Source organism: Somniosus microcephalus, chromosome 19 (assembly GCF_052327205.1).
Source record: "Somniosus microcephalus isolate GS21.2 chromosome 19, FLI_Smic_1.0, whole genome shotgun sequence".
NCBI lineage: Eukaryota > Metazoa > Chordata > Chondrichthyes > Squaliformes > Somniosidae > Somniosus > Somniosus microcephalus.
In genome coordinates this window covers 38,909,283-38,929,327 of record NC_141005.1, presented here as the reverse complement: position 1 = coordinate 38,929,327, position 20,045 = coordinate 38,909,283, and the positions used below count along the sequence as shown (strand labels likewise).

The 20,045-nt window shown below is 44.6% G+C and overlaps 1 protein-coding gene and 1 long non-coding RNA gene across 2 annotated transcripts in view; one reads left to right on the top strand and one right to left on the bottom strand.

The window, feature by feature from the left end:
* The window catches only part of setd1ba (SET domain containing 1B, histone lysine methyltransferase a), a 194,105-nt gene extending 192,626 nt beyond the window's left edge, over positions 1–1,479 (bottom strand). Inside the window, exons 1-4 of the mRNA XM_085961635.1 lie at positions 1,263–1,479; positions 838–950; positions 522–664; positions 201–299 (exon numbers count right to left, since the gene is read on the bottom strand). Coding sequence (XP_085817761.1) covers positions 201–299; positions 522–664; positions 838–910 — 315 coding nt within the window. The 5' untranslated portion in view covers positions 911–950; positions 1,263–1,479. The remainder of the gene's footprint in view (positions 1–200; positions 300–521; positions 665–837; positions 951–1,262) is intronic.
* Positions 1,480–1,654: 175 nt separating this feature from the next.
* On the top strand, positions 1,655–11,731 carry LOC147104352 (uncharacterized). Its single transcript, XR_015072320.1, has 2 exons — positions 1,655–6,220; positions 7,668–11,731. It is a non-coding gene; the product is annotated as an uncharacterized LOC147104352 (long non-coding RNA).
* The last annotated feature ends 8,314 nt before the right edge of the window (positions 11,732–20,045 follow it).

Here is a 20,045-nt window from a genome sequence, read left to right as displayed (position 1 = left end):
TGGCACCAGGAGTACATTCAAACAAACTTACTGTTTATTTCTAATCAACAAAAAAGAGAGTTTATTTTGGACACTTCAATATTCATTTATTTACGTTTTGGAGTTACAAGGTAAAACGTTAAGAGCACCATACTCCGGTCAGGAAATGCTACTGAGGAGTTGGAGTGCAGAAACCATTCGGAATTTTTTTCCCCCCTTACCTTAAATTTTGGAACAGGCAAATCCAGTTCTTTGCTTTTGGTCCACATGCGTCCAAGTCGAGGGTCTCTGACGGTATCAACCGGTGGAACACCGGGATTCTGTAAAGATAACCACTGACATTATTTATTTTTAAAAGGTTTAAGAATGTGCAGCCAAGTGGCGAGCGTGTTACCGAGTAATTGGACTGTCAGTTTAAGAGCACCTGACAGGACAAACCACAATGTAACTTTATTCGCTTGCAACATTGTAACAATGGCAGCATCCTGTGATAAACACAACAGACAGGGAATTAATGGCTGTACCGCCATAGTATCACTCACGGGGAGACCATCGTAGCGGTAGAGTTTGTGTTGTCCCTTCTTCAACGCTGGGTCAATAATCAACTTATAACTTCGCCAATGGTGACTTTTTCTCTCTGCTGAACTCCCTCCTGCGTGGCTGTGCTCCATCCCATTGATCAAACCTGCAAATGGTGAAACACAAGAAGGTTTCAGCACAAAGCTGACAAATGGCCCCAGTTCTGAAGAATTTTTTTTTTGGTGTGTGTGTGGCTTCCACGAATACGTTGCAGATTAAATGGGGAATCTAAGCTCGCTGGACCATTAGGAGAAAAGAGACGGGGAAAAACAATCTCACTTGAACTCTGTTTCTTGCCATGATCTTCGTGGTGCCTCGGTTTCTCTCCAGCTTTCAGTTCTTTGAAAGACATTGTCGTCGATTTCTGTCGGTTTTGGACCAAACGGCGTGATCTGGAAAACAATTACATTTCGCTGATTAGATTACATTGTACGGCTCCTGCCTCCTTTTTGCGAGCCAACACATATTGTGTGCTTCTGCACAGTGTACGTATCCCACAATCCACCCGCCGAGGTCTGGCCACACTAACTAGCCTTCCATTCTCTCGGCACATTCAACGTTTCAATTCGGCCCTCAAACCCCATTCCTGGCGCCTCGACCGGCCGAAATAACTCACAAAACCCGCATTGGTGCAATATCGCGAAAGTTCGAGCCGCTAGGTTTTTAGCCCCGTCCTCGATTTGTGCCGCTCCGGGTTCACTTACGGTAATTTTGAATCAGGATTGGGAATCCATGTTACGTTTACGTAACGTAAAATTGGGTCTCCAAACAAGATGGGTATAGGTGGTTCAAGTTTGAGGACTCCAATTGAGCATTAACTTCCATTTCGCCATTGCCCTCGCTCCCAGCGGAGCGTTCCCCGATTGTTGTTTCTTACGCCTGGACCAAGCAATGGCTCGGGAATTTCGCCTGGTCTGTCAGGCAATCGTTAACTTCCGAGTGGTTTGAATGGTTGGCCGATTTTGCTTGTTAAAGGTGGTTGGTAACGGGAGCCAATCAGAAAGGCGCTTGCATGAGGCTTGTGGTTTTGAAGCTGAAGTGAAAGATCCTTGAACAGAGGCGAGGCTCAGACTGGGCTTTGTGTATGTGCGCGCTGCAGCAGCAACAACAGCAACAGCAAGGACGGCGCTCTCCTTTGTTACAAATGGAAAGATCTCTCTTCACAGTTTCAAAGCACAGTTGGGTTTTTTTTCCTCCAAAAAAACGAATCTAATTTAGATTCTGCAATTTTTTTGGCCACATTTGAAGAACTGATGACGAATTTGGATACACTATTTCGAAGTACTAAAGGCTGAAGATTATTTTTATTTTTAATTTCTTTTTTGGAATACATCTTGGGGTCGAAACTAGGTCACGGCACCCGCGCTGTCTGCAGTTACATTGATATGAAGTCTTTGTGAAGGAAAATGAAGCAAAATTGGATGTTTTTTTTTTGAATGTGTTCTTTTATATAACTATTCTAAAAGCGAATTTAAAAATGGCAGAGGGGTCGTTAGATAGCAGTCTTTTTCAATTTGTAGATACATATGTGAATCTTAATTTTTAGGTTCGTTTTGCATTTCAGAAGATTCAACGCTAAAATCTCACAAGTAGATGATTTTTACTTTTCAATATACAGTGTATGCCTTAAATCGTTAAGACTTCCAAATTTTACACAATGGATGAAGCTCTTAATTTTACTGTAGCAGATAGGCGTTGTCCTTAACTTAATGTTAATAATCCCTGCCAGAATTGATTCTTTTAATTAATGTATTTGAACCCTTTGGTTTAATCGTTTCAGTACAGTGATTCTGAAACTGCAGATAATTGTCACCCTATTAAAAGACAATGTCTAATTTACTGATGTTTGTTTTTGACCCAATCTTTCCTAAAACTTTGATTTTATTTAAGTGATTACATGAGTTCCACTTCAGAGTGAAAAATCCTTAACATTCGGGTTTGAATCAGAAATATCTAGTTCTGTGGTGAGATCTGCAATAGGAAAACCGCCAAACAAACTCCACATTTCAAAGTGTGACCCCTGCCTTGCTTATTCCTTTTTTTTTCCAAATTAAAATTGATTCTTTACCCAGGACTGTCGTTGCCCTTTTAACACTTTCTTATCTGGCATACAAGTTATTTCAGTATGCAGATGTATTTTTAGAAATATCTCTGAGGTTCGTCTCAAAATATATCTGCGGCAGGTGGTGTGCCCGTAAACTGCCGTATGTGTGACATTATTTTAAACCTGGATTAAAACGAAGGTCTGTACCACTTTTATTATATAACCTGAATCCAGCGAAGTACCGTGTTTGGAACATTGGATAGTACGGGTTTTTCATTGGTTTAAACATAATTTTGGAGCTTTATATATTCCGAATGAGCTATTCTGCATTGCTTACAAATAGTACAACAATTTAATTCGCATCGTGTTCTTGGTTTCAGGCACTTCAATTATGTTTATTTCAAAGGCTGATGCACTTCATTTCCAGAAGTTTTTTTTTTTACTTTTAGTTTACATGGTTGTTGGGAGCGTTCAAGAATCTAGACTACAAAGGATTGATGTGGCTTTTTGTCTTAAAGTCTCTCCTTTTAAAATCTGCTCATAAGAACTACATTTATTGGAGGGAGGGAATAATGCTCTAAATTAACTGATTTTAAAATGAAGATATGCCATTCATCCTAATGGAAATGCTCCTTGCTTTTTATTATTGCCATTAGACAGAGAGCTACACGTCATGATTATCTGATGCAACAAAATGATTTATATCCCTCCTTTTACTGTATATTTAGTGCTTGTATTGTTCGGACTGTGGGCGGTGACAGCCTCTTGAAATAGTTTCGGATTACATATGGCCCCGAGGCGAAGCCTGTTTTTTATTCTGTGTGTTGTACTGTACAAAGAAATGTATCCGCCGAAACAAAATGGAGCCGATGACTCGTGTCGTTCAGACTTTATTTTTTTCTAAACCAGTTGCTGGGTAATTCTGGCGCTACCCTGTGATGCTGCCTGGGAACAGTAGGCCGCGGTCACTCGCGTGCGAGCAGTGAAATGTGTTTCTGTTTCAGAAAGGGAAAAAATAGATCCCCATCTGTGAGAGTAAAAGCTAGTAAACACTCGCCCCCAAATATTCACCGCCAGTGTTTTCAAAAAGGACACCATTTGTACAGATCCTATTTGTAGTGTGAGATGAATCTTTTTGTTTTTGTTTAAACAGTTGTATCACGAGGGGCATTGACCAATCGGAATTGCTGAGTTTCACCATGTAAGGAGATTGAAAATAAGGCCATTGTTGCAGCGGTAGCGGCGTGAATCTGGCCGGGGAAAACCCCGAGTGTAATCGCTGCAGCAACTGAAACGCACAGTAAATTCACTGCTCCGCCCCCAGCAACACCATCCAAAGCTCATTACTGAGCCAACATTGTGTGGCCCAGTGCCCCAGAAGCTAAAGTACATCATGATGAGCATTGTGTAATTGTCAAGTGACTCTCTTGTCTGAGTCAATTCCAGGAGGGATTTAGGGAAGGAGATTCCAAAGGCAGTGGCCACCATGTGGGGATGTGGATTCAACAGTTATGTGGTAGATTAATCTACTTCCTCGGGCTGCTGCACCCAGGACTCTCCCAAGACAGTTTCTGGTGGATCTGATCAAAACAAACAAGTTATTTTTTGGGTGGGTGTTGTTCTTCAATCTTTTTACCCCCGCCCCATGCAATAACCCATGCCAGGAAACCGTCCAGAGACCCTGGCAGCTATTTTTCATGAAGTTATTCATGTGAAATTAGACAGTGAGTGTTGATAGGTTAGTTGAGCCTGATTATTTCCTCACCAAATATCCACATGTCCTTTCTTCCGCTGAGGGCACTGGATAATAATCAAAAGCAGTAGTTGTTTCCTTTGCTGCAACCACTGCTTGAGATTGGTAGGAACAACATTTGGCAGGAGCCAGATTGTCAATTTCCTGCTCCCTGTGTTTTTGGGAAAAGTTCCAGGTCCCACTGTGTATTTTTTTTACCCCTCAAGTCCTGCTCCTTGTATCAGTTAGAAGAGGCAAAGAGGTAGGAAGCTGGAAATAACAAAGAAAAGTGAGGGTGAGAAACAGAAGTGGAGGAGAAAGAGCTTGAGAGAAAGTGGAGTGAGAAACCCAAGTGTGTTTGCATATGTTTGAGAGACACAGAGAAAGGAGTGAAGGAGGGAAACCATTTTTTGCAGACTTAACACTATCTGTAGTTAGAGGGGTGTGACAGACCAAGAGATTTTGGTAGGGCCAGTCCCCTAAAAGGTTTGAGCACCGATGTTTAAATTTATTGTCAGTAATGACAATTGGCTTGAGCCAGCCTTTTATTGAAGGCCTGTGGGCACAACATTGTGTGGGTTGGGAATGCATGTAAGTGGATCTCCTGTGTCCCTCCCACCTTTTGTGTTGGTACTTGATGTTCTTTTACCTGTTTCACCCTCAACCCAGTGACACTGCTGTCCCAACTGAGATCAGTTCACTCAGTTATTACAATACAAATGTCTTTGTGAAGTGAACATGGTCATGACACAACCATAATTATAACACCAATGTTGAACTTGCTCCATAGACCAATGAATGAAGGACACTGACAGCCATGTTTGTTGCATTCCCCTTGCCAACTGTTGGGTCTTCTGTGATGTCCTCTTCTGTTAACATTCTATCGCCTATGGCATCACATCTCGCACCAGCTTCTGGAATTTTTGGCTAAATCTTCCCAGGTTTCGGGCTGAATGTAACATTTCTTATCACTGAAATGTTTCCTCGAATGCACTGTTCTTTTTCCTATCATCAGCTGGTAGTGAATACCGCTTTCGGAAGCTGTTCATCTGACATGCAGACAACATGGTCAGCTCACTGGAGCTTGTCTGTATAACCATGACTTTAATGCTTGTCATGTTGGCATCTGTAGTACTTCAGTGTTTAGTCACTCAGCCTAGTGAATTATTTTTAATGAGATCATATATATGCAGTTGGTGGAATATTTCTAGTTGCTCCTAATGCTAGTGGTAAAGAGTGCATGTGTTGCAGACTGAAGGGTGTAGTGAATACAAATGCACTACATGCTTGAAGCTTTGTCTTCAGCTTCGGCTGTGTTGGTTTCAAACATAATGATGCATGTGCCACATTGGCCTTTTCAATGTGGCTGTTTTGCAATTGAGAATGCTGTGTATGTATGTGTTCCCTTATCTTGGTTTTCAAACTGATGACCAATTCTTAACACAAAGAAAACTCAGCAAACTGATACTATACTATAGATTGTCTTCAGAATGGGTTGGTATAGCACAGTCAATCGTAACTGAAAGTTCATAAATGACACATGATCTTATTTTTTTTAGTTTCTATCTACTGCAGTTGCAAGTGGTGCTGACTGTTGGAATTATCTGTAGATGCCCCTGTTACAATTTGCGGGGGGGGGGAGGGGGAAAGTAAGAAAGGGTTGGGATAATTACACAATCCTGCTTCACATAATAATTTATGCATCCATTATGCTATGGTGGTGTTACCTGACTGTTTGATCCATAATCTCCTTCCTTCTCTTGAAGATGCCAAGCCCTTGCTAAAGTACAATTCTATGGGAACTGACAGGCTTCTGTAACTTCGACAAGTGGCCATTTCTCCAGTGTGAGCCTTGACCATAAATATCAGTGGGCCATTCAACAATGGTAGGTATCTTGCCTGAGCGTGAGCCTGATGCTGTTCCTGCCCAATGGCCATCCATGTGCAATTCCAACTGAATAGTAAGTAGGAATCCCCTCCCTGGACTTGAGCCTAATTGTGGCGACCCTACTACCATCCTAGTTGAGATCAGCTAGCCAAGCACAGTCTGGTGATTGAACATGGGAACTTCTTGGCCTCTGGCTCAGATATTCACTTTGAGAGCCTATTATACTTTTTTTTTAAAGCAAAACTTTCTACTTGAATTTGAAATGCAGCAAGATTGTACCCTTTTCCCAAGAAGTGCTTCAGATCTGTTTTGTCAAAGATGACAATGAAATATACAGTGACCTTTATCTGGATTAATTAAACAATTTTTAAACACTTTTTGGGTTCATTAACTAAAATTGTGCCCATAATTATAAGAATTTGATCAGATTTAAATTTGAAGATCTTTTTTGAAGGGAGAAATGCTATCAACTGCAGTAGAAAATGTGTCAAATTCTGCCAAACAAAATGCTTATTTGAACCATAGCAATTTTTGTATCCAAGATAATATTGAAACATCATGTCATACCAGTTTATATTTCAGTTAATCCCTGAAGTTATGAGGACATTCACAACCATGAGATATAAACTATATTGCACAGCACTTGTTCCGTCCAGTTGCTTTAACTTTGTGATGTTTTTTACAAGTAGCATTACTTGTAAATCAAACATGAAATCGTTTTTTTTATATACTCAACACTCAATAACAGTTCCTGTTACATAGTAATACAGTAAGATAATTTCACCAGCTAGTTTTTACCATTTTGCAAAGTTTTTTTTATACATGTCTAGTTTATATTGAAATAAACTAGACAAGTGTCCTGTACCTATATGTTTTAGTGACTGCTTTATTGACTAAATTACGTGTAAGAAAAATACTATTATAAGAATAGAACAAAGTAATGTATTTTGGATAATAAGCTGTTGTTTCTACATAATAAATATATATATTTTCTACATTTTTATATATAATGAGTCAGATTTTGCTATCGTAGGGCATTTACCAGCAGTAGTTGGACTTGTGCCTGCACCCTTCAACGCTCAAAAAAAATTCTCACTACGTTGCTGAAAGTGCGAGCTGATAACGGCGCAGCGAGGGAAACCGGGCATCTGGGACCTGAGTGAACAAGGCAATCACCGGGGTATTTCCTTAATCAATTAGATTTAAAGATTGGAACATAAACAGTGGAAGGACTGAGAAGGGGGTGAATTTATTGTCAAATCCGTTCCTGGTTGGTGTTGAGTTAGCTGTAGTGGCAGTTGGGGTGCTAAAATTGGCTTCAGCAACCCTGGGCTAGGGAAAAGGCAAAATATGTTAAAGCCTTCTACTCCCAGTCACCATCCAGTAACTGCCCCTAAAAAGTGCATATCTACACACAATAAAGCTCTGCTTTGATGTTTTCCAAGGTTCAATAGCCTGCCTAAAGCCAATGTCGAGGCCCATACATGAAGAATGCCACTTGGGTAAGGTACTGGAGGAATGTTGACAACTGTGAAACTAGTTGTCAATGAGTCAATGCTTCAGGAGCAGAAGAAAGAAAATTACAGACAGAGGGAAGAAACCGATTTCAAACAGAGAAGAGCTCGATCTAAGTTGTATAAGTGAAATAGTGTGTGGTCAATGAGTTGTATAAATTTTTTAAAAAGTTAAAATGTTTAAGGTGTAATTGAATCTGGGCAATCAACTACATAGGCCCTGACCTGCCAAAGTGGGGATAATGCTGTGATTTCATCCAGGGTATCATTTGATTTGGTGCATTCTACTATACATTTGGCAAAAATATATTTATGATGGTAAAAGATAAAATCCATCACCTTTAAATGGGCACTGAATTAAGTCTGTGTGCTCTGGTCCAATTTTTCTCTGCATTACCTGAATGCTTAATTCTTGGTCTTCATTCCCTATGTGCAATGCCATGGGATATCAACTAGTGTATTTAATTTATTTAGTCTCGGCATCCAAGCTAGTGCACATCACAGTAGGATATTGGCATCCATATCCAAATTTACTTTTGTATAGCCTTTTAAAGCAGCTCCAAGTTCTGGCAATAGGCACGCTGGTCTGCTCCAACAATAGAGTGTTAGGTTTGAAAGCTTAGAAGAAATAAGTGACTAGTGCATCCAAAATTAAATGCTTTTTATTTAGGCTGATTTATTTTTCCCCAAATATTATTTATTGCAATTAGGGAATTCTTACTCCAATGCCCTCTATATAATATTGGCTCCAATATATGGAACTTGGTAATCCCTGGACACCAGTAGGGCGAATTGTAATCCAGGAATTCTATAATGGAAATGAGCTTCCTGACCTTGCACAACTCATTGCTCCTGAGATTTAAATAGGAATTTGTGCGCAGTAGAGCGGACTGAACCCAAGTACCATACCTCCAGTGTCTCTAAGGAAACTTATTTGACTACCAGTGTCCATAAAAATAAAAAAAAGGGTTGCTAACTAATGCATCTGTGAATATTGAGAAACAGAGGAGGAGAGCTGAAGAACATTGGGAGGGTTATTAGAAGAAGTCTAGAGACATTGGGCTGGATTTTGCCAATGGGGAGCTTTTGGAGGTGGGACTCCCACTTGTCGGGTTTCAGTCCTGCCTCCGACTTCTGGCCAACCCACGCTATTTTCCCTTGATTGACCTTGTTAAGCCCGCCCAACGGGTTTAGCAGGCCAATTAAGGGACAGCCGGTTACAGAGAACGTCAGCGTATGACGTGAATTGTCATCGTTTGACAGCTCTGTGAAGCTGTCAAACACTGACATTCTCCGTTGTTTGATGAGTCCTTGTAGTCAAGACTCATCAAACCTATCTGCTGAGCAGAAAATCAGATGGCTGCTACATTGGCGAATGCAGCAGCCATCTGTCATCTCGGCCGGTGAGACGCTGCTTCCCCAACTGTTGAAGCCTGCAGGAAGAAACAAAAGTAAGTAAACATTTTCTATCACTTTACACTCCCCTCACACACTTACCTCTCCGCACTTGCACCCATCACTCACCTCTACAGCGCACTTTTGGACCCCCGCAAACCCACTGCTTGCCTCGCTAACCCTACCCGCCTCCTGGCAAGATGGCATGGAGGCGGGATGGGCACCCGCCCCCTGATTCTGCCATTTTCTCAGCAGTCCCGCCTCCCCAAGGCTGGCAAAATTCCCTCCATTGGGACAGATTGCAGATTCCAATAGGCTGCTTGAGTGCACCTGGAGAGGGTGGTATGGCCTTATTTTTTATAACTATAGCAGAATTTAGAAAGATGAGTAAGCAAACTGAGGTGAGGTGGAAAGAGAAATTGGCACATGGACTGCAGATCAACAATGCAATTTTATTTTTAAAAGATTAAAATTGAAGAAGAGGGCACATGGAGCCATTACTTATGATAAAAGTGAGAGCGAATATGAGAAAATCAAGAAAAGTTAAGAGAGGGATAAGGAAAACGAGGGACTATGAGGAGAAAATCTCAAAAATATAAGAACAGTAAGTATATATCAGTAAAAAGAGGAGAGCATAGCTATTTAGTAGGAGATAAGTAGAAATTGGTGGGGATATTTAACAAGTACTTTGCTTCAGTGTTTACAAATGGGGAGGAGGTAAATTCTGAATTGGTCAAAGGTGCAAAGAGAGATGGAATAAAAAAAAAAGAAAACATTAGGGAGTTAGTTAAACGAAAGGAGGACAAAGTGCTAGAACCTGATGGGATACAGCCAAGGATTCTGAGGGATATGGTGGAAAAATAGCAGAGGCCCTAGAAATCATATTTCAGGGTTTTATAAAGAAGTGTGCTGAATGACTAGTGTGGCCAATGTAATACCTATTTTCAAAAAGAGAGGCAGAACTAACCCAGGTAATTTTGGAATCTTTAATTAAAGATAAATTACTAAATATCTAGACGAGGAAAAAGTAACTAGAAGCTGCCAACATGGATTTCAGAAAGGGTGTTGACCTTTGCTCAGTAGTAGCACTCTTGCCTCTGAGCAAGTCTAGAGTGTGGGAGTTAAGGGCAGTTTCTCAGTGGTTGGAAGTGGGTAGCATTGTCCCACAGGGTTCTGTTCTGGGACCATTTCTATTCAGTGTACATCAGTAGTTTGGATCTCAGGCTAAAGGGGCTGGAATACTGGGTTTTATAATGAGGGAAATAGAATATAAAAGTTGAGATGTAATGGTGAATCTATACGAAACCTTAGTGAAACCACAGTTAGGTTACTATGTGTATTTTTGGGCTCCATGCTATAGGAAGGATGTTGAGGCAATAGAGAGGATATGGTGCAGTTTCACTAGAATGCTGCCTGGTATGAGAAAGTAGAAATGAAGAAAGACTTGAAAAACAGGTGCTGTTTTAATTAGAACAGAAGAGATTAAAGGATGTTTTGATTAAGGTGTTCAAAATTATGAAAGGATGGAACAGAGTAGATAGAAACAAATTGTTTCTGTCTGGTACTGTCCCCCTCTCCTTCAAATCTTCTGTCGTCAACCCCCCTCAAAAAAAAGCCCTTGCCCCCGCTGTGCTTGCAAACTACTGCCCCATCTCCAACCTCTATTTCCTCTCTCAATTCTTTGAATGTACTGTTGCCTTCCAAATCCATGCCCATCTTTCCCAGAACTCCATGTTTGAACTTCTCCAATCAGATTTCCACCCCTACCACAGCACTGAAGTTGCCCTCATCACAGTCACAAATAGCATCCTAAGTGACTGTGACCAGGGTAAACTATCTCCTCATCCTTCTCAACCTGTCTGCAGCCTTTGACACGGTTGACCACACCATCCTCTTCAAATGCACTTCCTCCATCTTTCAGCTGGGTGGTTCTGCTCTCGCCTGGTTCCATTCCTATCTATCCAGCTGTAACCAAAGAATCACCTGCAATGGCTTCTCTTCCCACTCCAGCACCATTACCTTTGGAGTCCCCCAAGGATCTATCCTTGGCCCCCTCCTATTTCTCATCTATATGCTGCCCCTCGGCAACATCATCCAAAAACACAACATCAGGTTCCACATGTACGCTGACGACACCCAGCTCTACCTCACCACCACCTCTCTCAACCCTTCCACTGCCTCTGATTTGTCATGCTATTTGTCTGACATCCAGTATCGGATGAGCAGAAATTTCCTCCAATTAAATATTGGGAAGACAAAGCCATTGTCTAAGGTGCCCCCTACAAACTCCATTCCCTAGCCACCAACTCTAACCCTCTCCCTGGCCACTGTCTGAGGCTGAACCAGATCATCTCAACCATGATATCTTATATGACATAATTTGCAACAAATATATATTCCTCTAGGGCATAAAAAACCAAAAAAGGAAAAGTGATCCAACCATGGCTAACAAAAGAAATTAAAGCTAGCATTAAGTCAAAGGAGGAAGCTTATAAAGTTGCCAGAAAAAACGGTCAGCCTGAGGATTGGATCTTTTTAGAAATTAGCAAAGGGGGACCAAGAAATTGATAAAGAAAGGGAAATTGGAATATGAGCACAAATTCATGAAAAATATAAAAACGTATTGTAAAAGCTTCTATAGGTATGTGCAAAGGAAAAGACTGGCGAAGGTAAATGTAGGTCCTTTACAGTCAGATGGGAGAATTTATAATGGGGAATGAGGAAATGGCAGAGAAATTAAATAAATACTTTGTTTCTGTCTTCACGGAGGAAGACACAAAAAACCTCCCAGAAATACGAGAAAACCAAGGGTGTGGCGAGAATGAGAAACTTAAAGAAATTATTATTAGTAAAAAAAACAGCACTAGCAAAATGAATGGGACTAAAAGTCAATAAATCTCAAGGACCGGATGACCTACATCCTAGGGTTTTAAAAAGAGGTGGCCGTTGGGATAGTGGATGCATTGGTTGTCATCTTCCAAAATTCAATAGATTCTGGAACGGTTCCTGCAGATTGGAGGATAGCAAATGTAACCCCGCTATTTAAGAAAGGAGGGAGAGAGAAAACGGGGAATTACAGACCTGTTAGCCTCACATCAGTAGTTAGGAAAATGCTGGAATCTATTATGAAGGATGCAATAACTGGGCACTTAGATACTAATAGTAAGATTGGGCAGAGTCAACATGGATTTATGAAAGTCCTGTTTGACAAACCTATTGGAGTTCTTTGAGGATGTAACTAGTGGAGTAGACAAAGGGGAACCAGTAGATGTGGTGTATTTGGATTTTCAGAAGGCCTTCGATAAGGACCCACACAAGAGGTTGGTGAACAAAATTAGGGCACCTGGAATTGGGGGTAATATACTAGCATGGATTGAGAATTGGTTAACAGACAGAAAACAAAGAGTAGGGATAAACAGGTCTTTTTCAGGATGGCAGGCGGTGACTAGTGGGGTACCGCAAGAATCGGTGCTTGGGCCCCAGCTATTCACAATCTATATCAATGATTTGGATGGGGGGACTAAATGTAACATTTCCAAATTTGCTGATGACACAAAGCTAGGTGGCAGTGTCAGTTGTGAAGAGGATATGAAGAGGCTTCAAAGGGATCTCGACAGGCTCAGTGAGTGGGCGAGAACATGGCAGATGGATTATAATGTGGATAAATGTGAAGTTATCCACTTTGGTAGAAAAAAACAGAAAGGCAGAGTATTTCCTAAATAGTGAAAGATTGAGGAATGCAGATGCTCAAAGGGACCTGGGTGTCCTTGTACATGAGTCACTGAAAGTGAATGTGCAGGTGCAGCAAGCCATTAGGAAGGCAAATGGTATACTGGCCTTCATTACAAGAGGATTTGTGTACAGGAGTAAAGAAGTCTCACTCCAATTATATAGGGCCTTGGTGAAACCACACCTTGAGTACTGTGTACAATTTTGGTCTCCTTACCTAAGGAAGGATATACTTGCCATAGAGGGAGTGCAACGAAGGTTCACAAGATTGATTCCTGGGATGGCGGGACTGTCGTATGAGAAGAGATTGAGTAAACTAGGCCTGTATTCTCTTGAATTCAGAAGAATGAGAGGGGATTTATTTGAAGCATACAAAATTATTACAGGGCTTGATAGGGTGGATGCTGGGAGAATGTTTCCCTTGGCTGGGGAGTCTAGAACCAGGGGCTACAGCCTCAGGATAAAGGGTAGGCCATTCAGGACTGAGATGAGATGAAATTTCTTCACACAGAGGGTGGGGAATCTTTGGAATTCTCTACCCCAGAGGGCTGTGGAGGCTCAGTCATTGGGTATATTCAAAACAGAAGTCAATATATTTCTGACTAGTAAGGGCATCAAGGGATATGGCGATAAGGCCGGTGAATGGAATTGAGGCAGAAGGTCAGCCATGATCTCATTGAATGTCCTACTCCTGCTCCTATTTCTTATGTTCTTATGAGTTGAGCTTTCGATCCCATTTCCTCTCCATCAGTAAGACCGCCTACTTTCACCTCCGTAACATCAACTGTCTCCACCCCTGCCTCAGCCCATCTGCTGCTAAAACCCTCATCCATGCCATTGTTACCTCTAGACTTGTTTGTTCCAATGCTCCCCTGGCTGGCCTCCCACCTTGCACCCTCCATAAACTTGAGCTTGTAGGAATGTCTAGTTCCTATCCAAAAGACTGAGGTCCACTCAGGCAATCAAATAAACGAGGTTTAATGAAAAGTAACAGAGTTTAACGGATAACTACAGGAGAACATCGAATATAGGTCTAGTCAGTTCGAAGGCTCCACGAGGACTGCTAGGGCAGTCCCGTGGCTGACGTCATGACATCATCACGTTTTTCCCGCCGGTGGGGGATCACGTGATGAACGGTGTGACGTCATCGCGTTTACCTGCGCTATTAAAGTGATCGCGCTCTGTACATGTAAACAGTGAAAACAAAAGATACAGACTCAGGCTGTAGCCAACATATTATTAAAGGGAATTATATACAATTGATTGGAGTCCCTTAGTGGCTCCGCCATATGCGCCCCCCCAGAATTGTCTTTAATAGCAAAAGTAAAACGGTGAGGAGGCCTGACAAGCCTGTCAGATCGACTTCTGTAGCCTTGAAGTGGAAGCTGATGGACGGTGGACGAGCTGGTGGGCAGTTGCGTTTGATCTGGCACGGCGACTGTGGGCGGTTGGCCACGTTTCGGCGGTTGTGCGATCTCGACTGGGCAGTCAAGGTCCAAGTGAGCCGGCTTCAACCGGTCAACCGAAATGTGGTCCGGTTTACCCCCGACATCGACCGAAAAAGATTTGTCTCCCGGCTCTATCACACGGAAAGGACCAGTGTAAGGGGGTTTGAGCGGGTCCTGATGAGCGTGGTGGTGGATAAACACATAGTCGGCGTTCTTCAGCTCAGCTGGGACGTGGGAGCTCTGCAAGCCATGATGCGATGTAGGTACTGGAGCGAAACTTCTGGCTGCCTCCTGGTGGCTGATGAGCTGCTGGGACGCGGACCATGGCTCTGTTGGAGACGGAAGGAAATCCCCTGGTACGCGTAGCGGCTGGCCATATACGAGCTCCGCCGAGGACGATTGAAGATCTTCTTTAGGTGCCGTATGAAGACCCAAAAGGACCCATGGAAGCCTGTCCACCCAGCCCGCTCCTTGAAGGCTGGCTCGCAGTGCGGCTTTGAGCGACCTGTGGAATCGTTCGCACAGGCCGTTCGCCTGTGGATGGTAGGCAGTGGTGCGATGTAGCTTGACGCCGAGCCCCTGAGCCACAGCGTTCCAGAGCTCTGAAGAAAACTGCAGCCCACGATCGGACGAGATGTATGCCAGTACACCGAAATGCGCGACCCAAGCGGAGATGAATGCCCTGGCGACATCTGCGGAAGTGGTGGAAGACAGAGGAACCACCTCTGGCCATCGAGTGGTGCAGGCCACCATTGTAAGAAGATGAGTAAACCCGTGCGAAGGCGGAAGTGGCCCCACCAGGTCCACATGCACATGATCAAACCTACGTTCCGGAACGGCGAAAGTGGCCAATGGAGCCTTGACATGCCGCTGCACCTTGGCCTTTTGGCAGACCACGCAGGTGTTGGCCCAGTCGCGAACATCCATGTGCATGCCCCGCCACACAAATTTGGACGACATCAACCGTTGCGAAGCCTTCATACCAGGGTGCGACAACCCGTGTATGGTGTCAAAAACTTTTCGGCACCAGGCGACCGGAACAATAGGGCGAGCATCTCCTGTGGAGACGTCGCAGAGTAGCGTAGTGCCCGCGGCATGAACTTTGACGTCAGCCGCTTGGAGGCGAGAGGGGTTGGTTCTGTAAGATTGGGTAGGATTGATTGGGGAATGGCACTGAAAGGGTTGACGGTGGATAGGCAATGGCAAACATTCAAAGACCGAATGGATGAGCTACAGAATTTGTTCATCCCAGTTTGGCATAAAAATAAAACAAAAAAGGTGACTCAACCGTGGCTAACAAGGGAAATTAGGGATAGCATAAGATCCAAGGAGACGACATATAAATTGGCCAGAAAAAAAGCAATAATCTTGAGGATTGGGAGCAGTTTAGAATTCAACAAAGGAGGACAAAGGGATTAATTAAGAAAGGGAAAATAGAATATGAGAGTAAGCTAGCAGGGAACATAAAAACTGACTGTAAAAGCTTTTATAGATATGTGAAGAGAAAAAGATTGGTGAAGTCAAACGTAGGTCCCTTGCAGTCAGAATCAGGGGAATTTATAATGGGAAACAAAGAAATGGCAGACCAACTAAATTCATACTTTGGTTCTGTCTTCACAAAGGAGGACACAAATAACCTCCCAGAGATGCCGGAGAACATAGGGTTTGATGAAAGGGTGGAACTGAAAGAAATCAGTATTTGTAGGGAAATGGTGTTAGGAAAATTGATGGGACTGAAGGCTGATAAATCCCCAGGGCCTGATAATCTACATCCCAGGGTACTTAAGGAAGTGGCCCTAGAAATAGTAGATGCATTGCTGGTCATCTTCCAGAACTCGATAGACTCTGGAACAGTACCCATGGATTGGAGGGTAGCTAATGATACCCCACTATTCAAAAAAGGTGGTAGAGAAAAAGTGGGAAATTATAGACCGGTAAGCCTGACATCGGTAGTGGGGAAAATGCTAGAATCTATTATAAAAGATGTAATAGCAGAGCACTTGGTAAGCAGTGACAGGATCGGACAAAGTCAACATGGATTTACAAAAGGTAAATCATGCTTGACTAATCTACTGGAATTTTTTGAGGATGTAACTGGTAAAATAGATAAGGGAGAACCAGTGGATGTGGTGTATTTGGACTTTCAGAAGGCTTTCGATAAGGTCCCACATAAGAGATTAGCGTGCAAAATTAAGGCACATGGGATTGGGGGCAAGGTATTGACTTGGATAGAGAACTGGTTGGCGGACAGAAAGCAAAGAGTTGGAATAAACGGGTCGTTTTCCAAGTGGCAGGCAGTGACTAGTGGGGTACCGCAAGGATCGGTCCTAGGACCCCAGCTGTTCACAATATATATTAATGATCTGGACAAGGGAATTGGATGTAATATCTCCAAATTTGCAGATGACACAAAGCTGGGTGGGAGGGTAAGCTGTGAGGAGGATGTCGTGAAACTCCAGTACGATTTGGACAGGTTGGGTGATTGGGCAGAAACATGGCAAATGCACTATAATGTGGATAAAGGTGAGGTTATCCACTTTGGTGGCAAAAACAGGAAGGCAGATTATTATTTGAATGGTAATAGATTGGGAGAAGGGGAAGTGCAAAGAGACCTGGGTGTTCTTGTGCACCAGTCGCTGAAGGTAAGCATGCAGGTGCAGCAGGCAGTTAAGAAGGCAAATGGTATGTTGGCCTTTGTAGCAAGAGGGTTCGAGTACAGGAACAAGGATGTCTTGCTACAGTTGTACAGGGCCTTGGTGAGACCGCACCTTGAGTATTGTGTGCAGTTTTGGTCGCCTTACCTGAGGAAGGACGTTCTTGCCATGGAGGGAGTGCAGCGAAGATTCACCAGGCTGATACCTGGGATGGCAGGAATGACGTATGAGGAGCGATTGTGTCGATTGGGCTTATACTCACTGGAGTTTAGAAGATTGAGAGGGGATCTCATCGAAATCTATAAAATTCTGTCGGGCCTGGACAGACTAGATGCAGGAAGGATGTTTATGATGGCCGGGGAGTCCAGAACCAGGGGTCATAGTCTAAGGATAAGGGGTAAGCCATTTAGGACTGAAATGAGGAGGAATTTCTTCACCCAGAGAGTGGTGAACCTGTGGAATTCTCTGCCACAGAGGGCGGTGGAGGCCAGTTCATTAAATATATTCAAAAAAGAGTTGGATATATTTCTTAAGGCTAAAGGGATCAAGGGATATGGGGAGAAGGCAGGGACAGGGTACTGAATTTGGATGATCAGCCATGATCTCATTGAATGGCGGAGCAGGCTCGAGGGGCCGAATGGCCTACTCCTGCTCCTATCTTCTATGTTTCTATGTTTCTATGGACCTCCGGATCCGAGGCTTGATCCGCAGCCATGAGGGCATAGTCGATGCCGAGCTGGACTGCATGAATGGTCGCGCGGGAGAGGCAATCCGCCACCAGGTTGTCCTTACCGGACACATGCTGAATGTCAGTGGTGAATTCTGATATAAACATCAAGTGACGTTGTTGCCGAGCTGACCACGGTTCGGAGGTCTTGGCCATAGCGAACGTTAGTGGCTTATGGTCCACAAAAGCCGTGAACGGACGTCCCTCTAGCAAGAACCGGAAATGGCGGATGGCCAGAAAAAGGGCCAGCAACTCTTGGTCGAACGTGCTGTACTTTCGTTCGTTTCGCTGTAGTTAATGGCTGAAAAATGCCAGCGGTTGCCACGTCCCATGCACCCACTGTTCCTGCACTGTGCCGATGGTGTAGCCTGACGCGTCGGTAGTAAGGGCGATGGTGGCACCTGGCAGCGGGTGCGCCAGCATGGTTGCGTTGGCTAAAGCGCCTTTTGTGTCGACGAACGCCCGGTCCATGTCGACCGTCCAGCTGATCGGATCCTTGCCGGACTTGCCCTTGAGAGCCTCGTACAGGGGCTGCATGAGCAGAGCTGCATTAGGGATGAACCGGTGATAAAAATTTACCATCCCGAGGAACTCCTGCAGGGCCTTGACGGACTGCGGGCGCGGGAACGAAGTAACTGCCTCCACCTTCGTTTGCAGGGGAATTACGCTGTCTGATGTGATGCGATGGCCTAAAAAATCAATCTGCTGCAGGCCGAACTGGCACTTGGCCGGGTTGATGATCAGGCCGTGTTGACTGAGGCGTCTAAAGAGGGTGCGCAAATGGCAGATGTGCTCCTCTTTATTAGGGCTGGCGATGAGGATGTCGTCGAGGTAGACGAACAGAAACTTGAGGTCCCGAAGCACGGAGTCCATCAAGTGCTGGAAAGCCTGTGCAGCGTTTTTCAATCCAAATGGCATTCGCAGAAATTCAAACAGGCCGAATGGGGTGATGACTGCAGTTTTCAGGACGTCTTGCGGGTGTACGGGGACCTGGTGGTAGTCACGGACAAGGTCTATTTTTGAAAAAATGGTATTTCCCACCAAATGTGCAGAGAAATCCTGAATATGAGGGATCTGGTACCGATCAGGAGTAGTGGCGTCGTTCAGGCATCGGTAGTCGCCGCAAGGCCGCCATCCACCGCCAGGTTTCGGAACAATGTGAAGAGGCGAAGACCAGGAACTATTCGACCGGTGAATAATCCCTAGCCACTCCATCGTGTCGAACTCCGCTTTCGCAGCCGCGAGCTTGCCAGGTTCGAGGCGCCGGGCCCATGCGTAGACCGGGGAGCCAGTAGTGGCGATGTGATGTTCGACACCATGTTTCGTGGCAGTGGAAGAGAAAGTGGGTCTGGTCAGGTCTGGGAAATCTCCGAGGAGGCGAGTGAAGCCATCCGGAGGTGGGGACACGCAGGAGACAGTGCGCGCCATGGTGTTACCGCGGTAGCATGGGATGGAGTGAAAAGTGGCCGCATTGATCAACCGGCGGTGCCGTACATCCACCAGGAGGCCGTTGGTGCACAAAAAATCCGCCCCGAGGATGGCTTGAGAGACTTTGGCCGTGATGAAATCCCAGTAAAACCGCTGGCCGCTGAAGCACACCTGGACCCACCGGCTTCCGAATGTCCGAATGGCCCCGCCATTAGCCGCCTGGAGGGAGGGGCCGTGCACCCCAACTTGTAGATCAAGATCTGACGCGGGTAGGATGCTACACTGTGCCCCGGTGTCGCAAAGGAAACATCGACCAGATAGGGAGTCGTTGGTGAAGAGGAGTTTTCCCGAATTACCGATTGCCATCGCAGCCACGGGGCGCTCGTTATAACTGGTCCTCTTTCGACAGGGTGGCTGCTGGGTTTTTTTGAGCGAAAAGCTGCAGGGAGGGCAGCAGCATCTTGCTTTCGTGCCACAACGGGCGTGGTAGAAGCACAACCCCGCAGGTTATGGGGCTGGAGCGGCGTCTGTGGGGGATGGGCGCCTCGTGGCGGCACAGTACTGCTGTGTCACCGCAAAGATCTTGTCCGCATCGGCAGCCAGCTCTGCGCAGTCGGTGACTTCCGACCTGGCTAGGGCAGCCTGAACTTGCTCCGGTAGCTGGCTGAGGAATAGCTCCCTGAAGAGGAAGCATTCCGGTTCGGAGCCCAGGAGCATGAGCATTTGGCTCATGAGCTCGGATGGCTTGGAATCCCCGAGGCCGGGCATATTGAGCAGCCGGCGGGCGCGCTCCGACTTCATGAGCCTGAAGACCTGTAACAACCGTGCCTTTATCGTATCATACTTGCGATCTTCTGGTGGATTACCAAGCAGGCTGACGATCCGCGAGGCTGTGGCACTGTCGAGGGTGGAGACCACGTGATAGTAA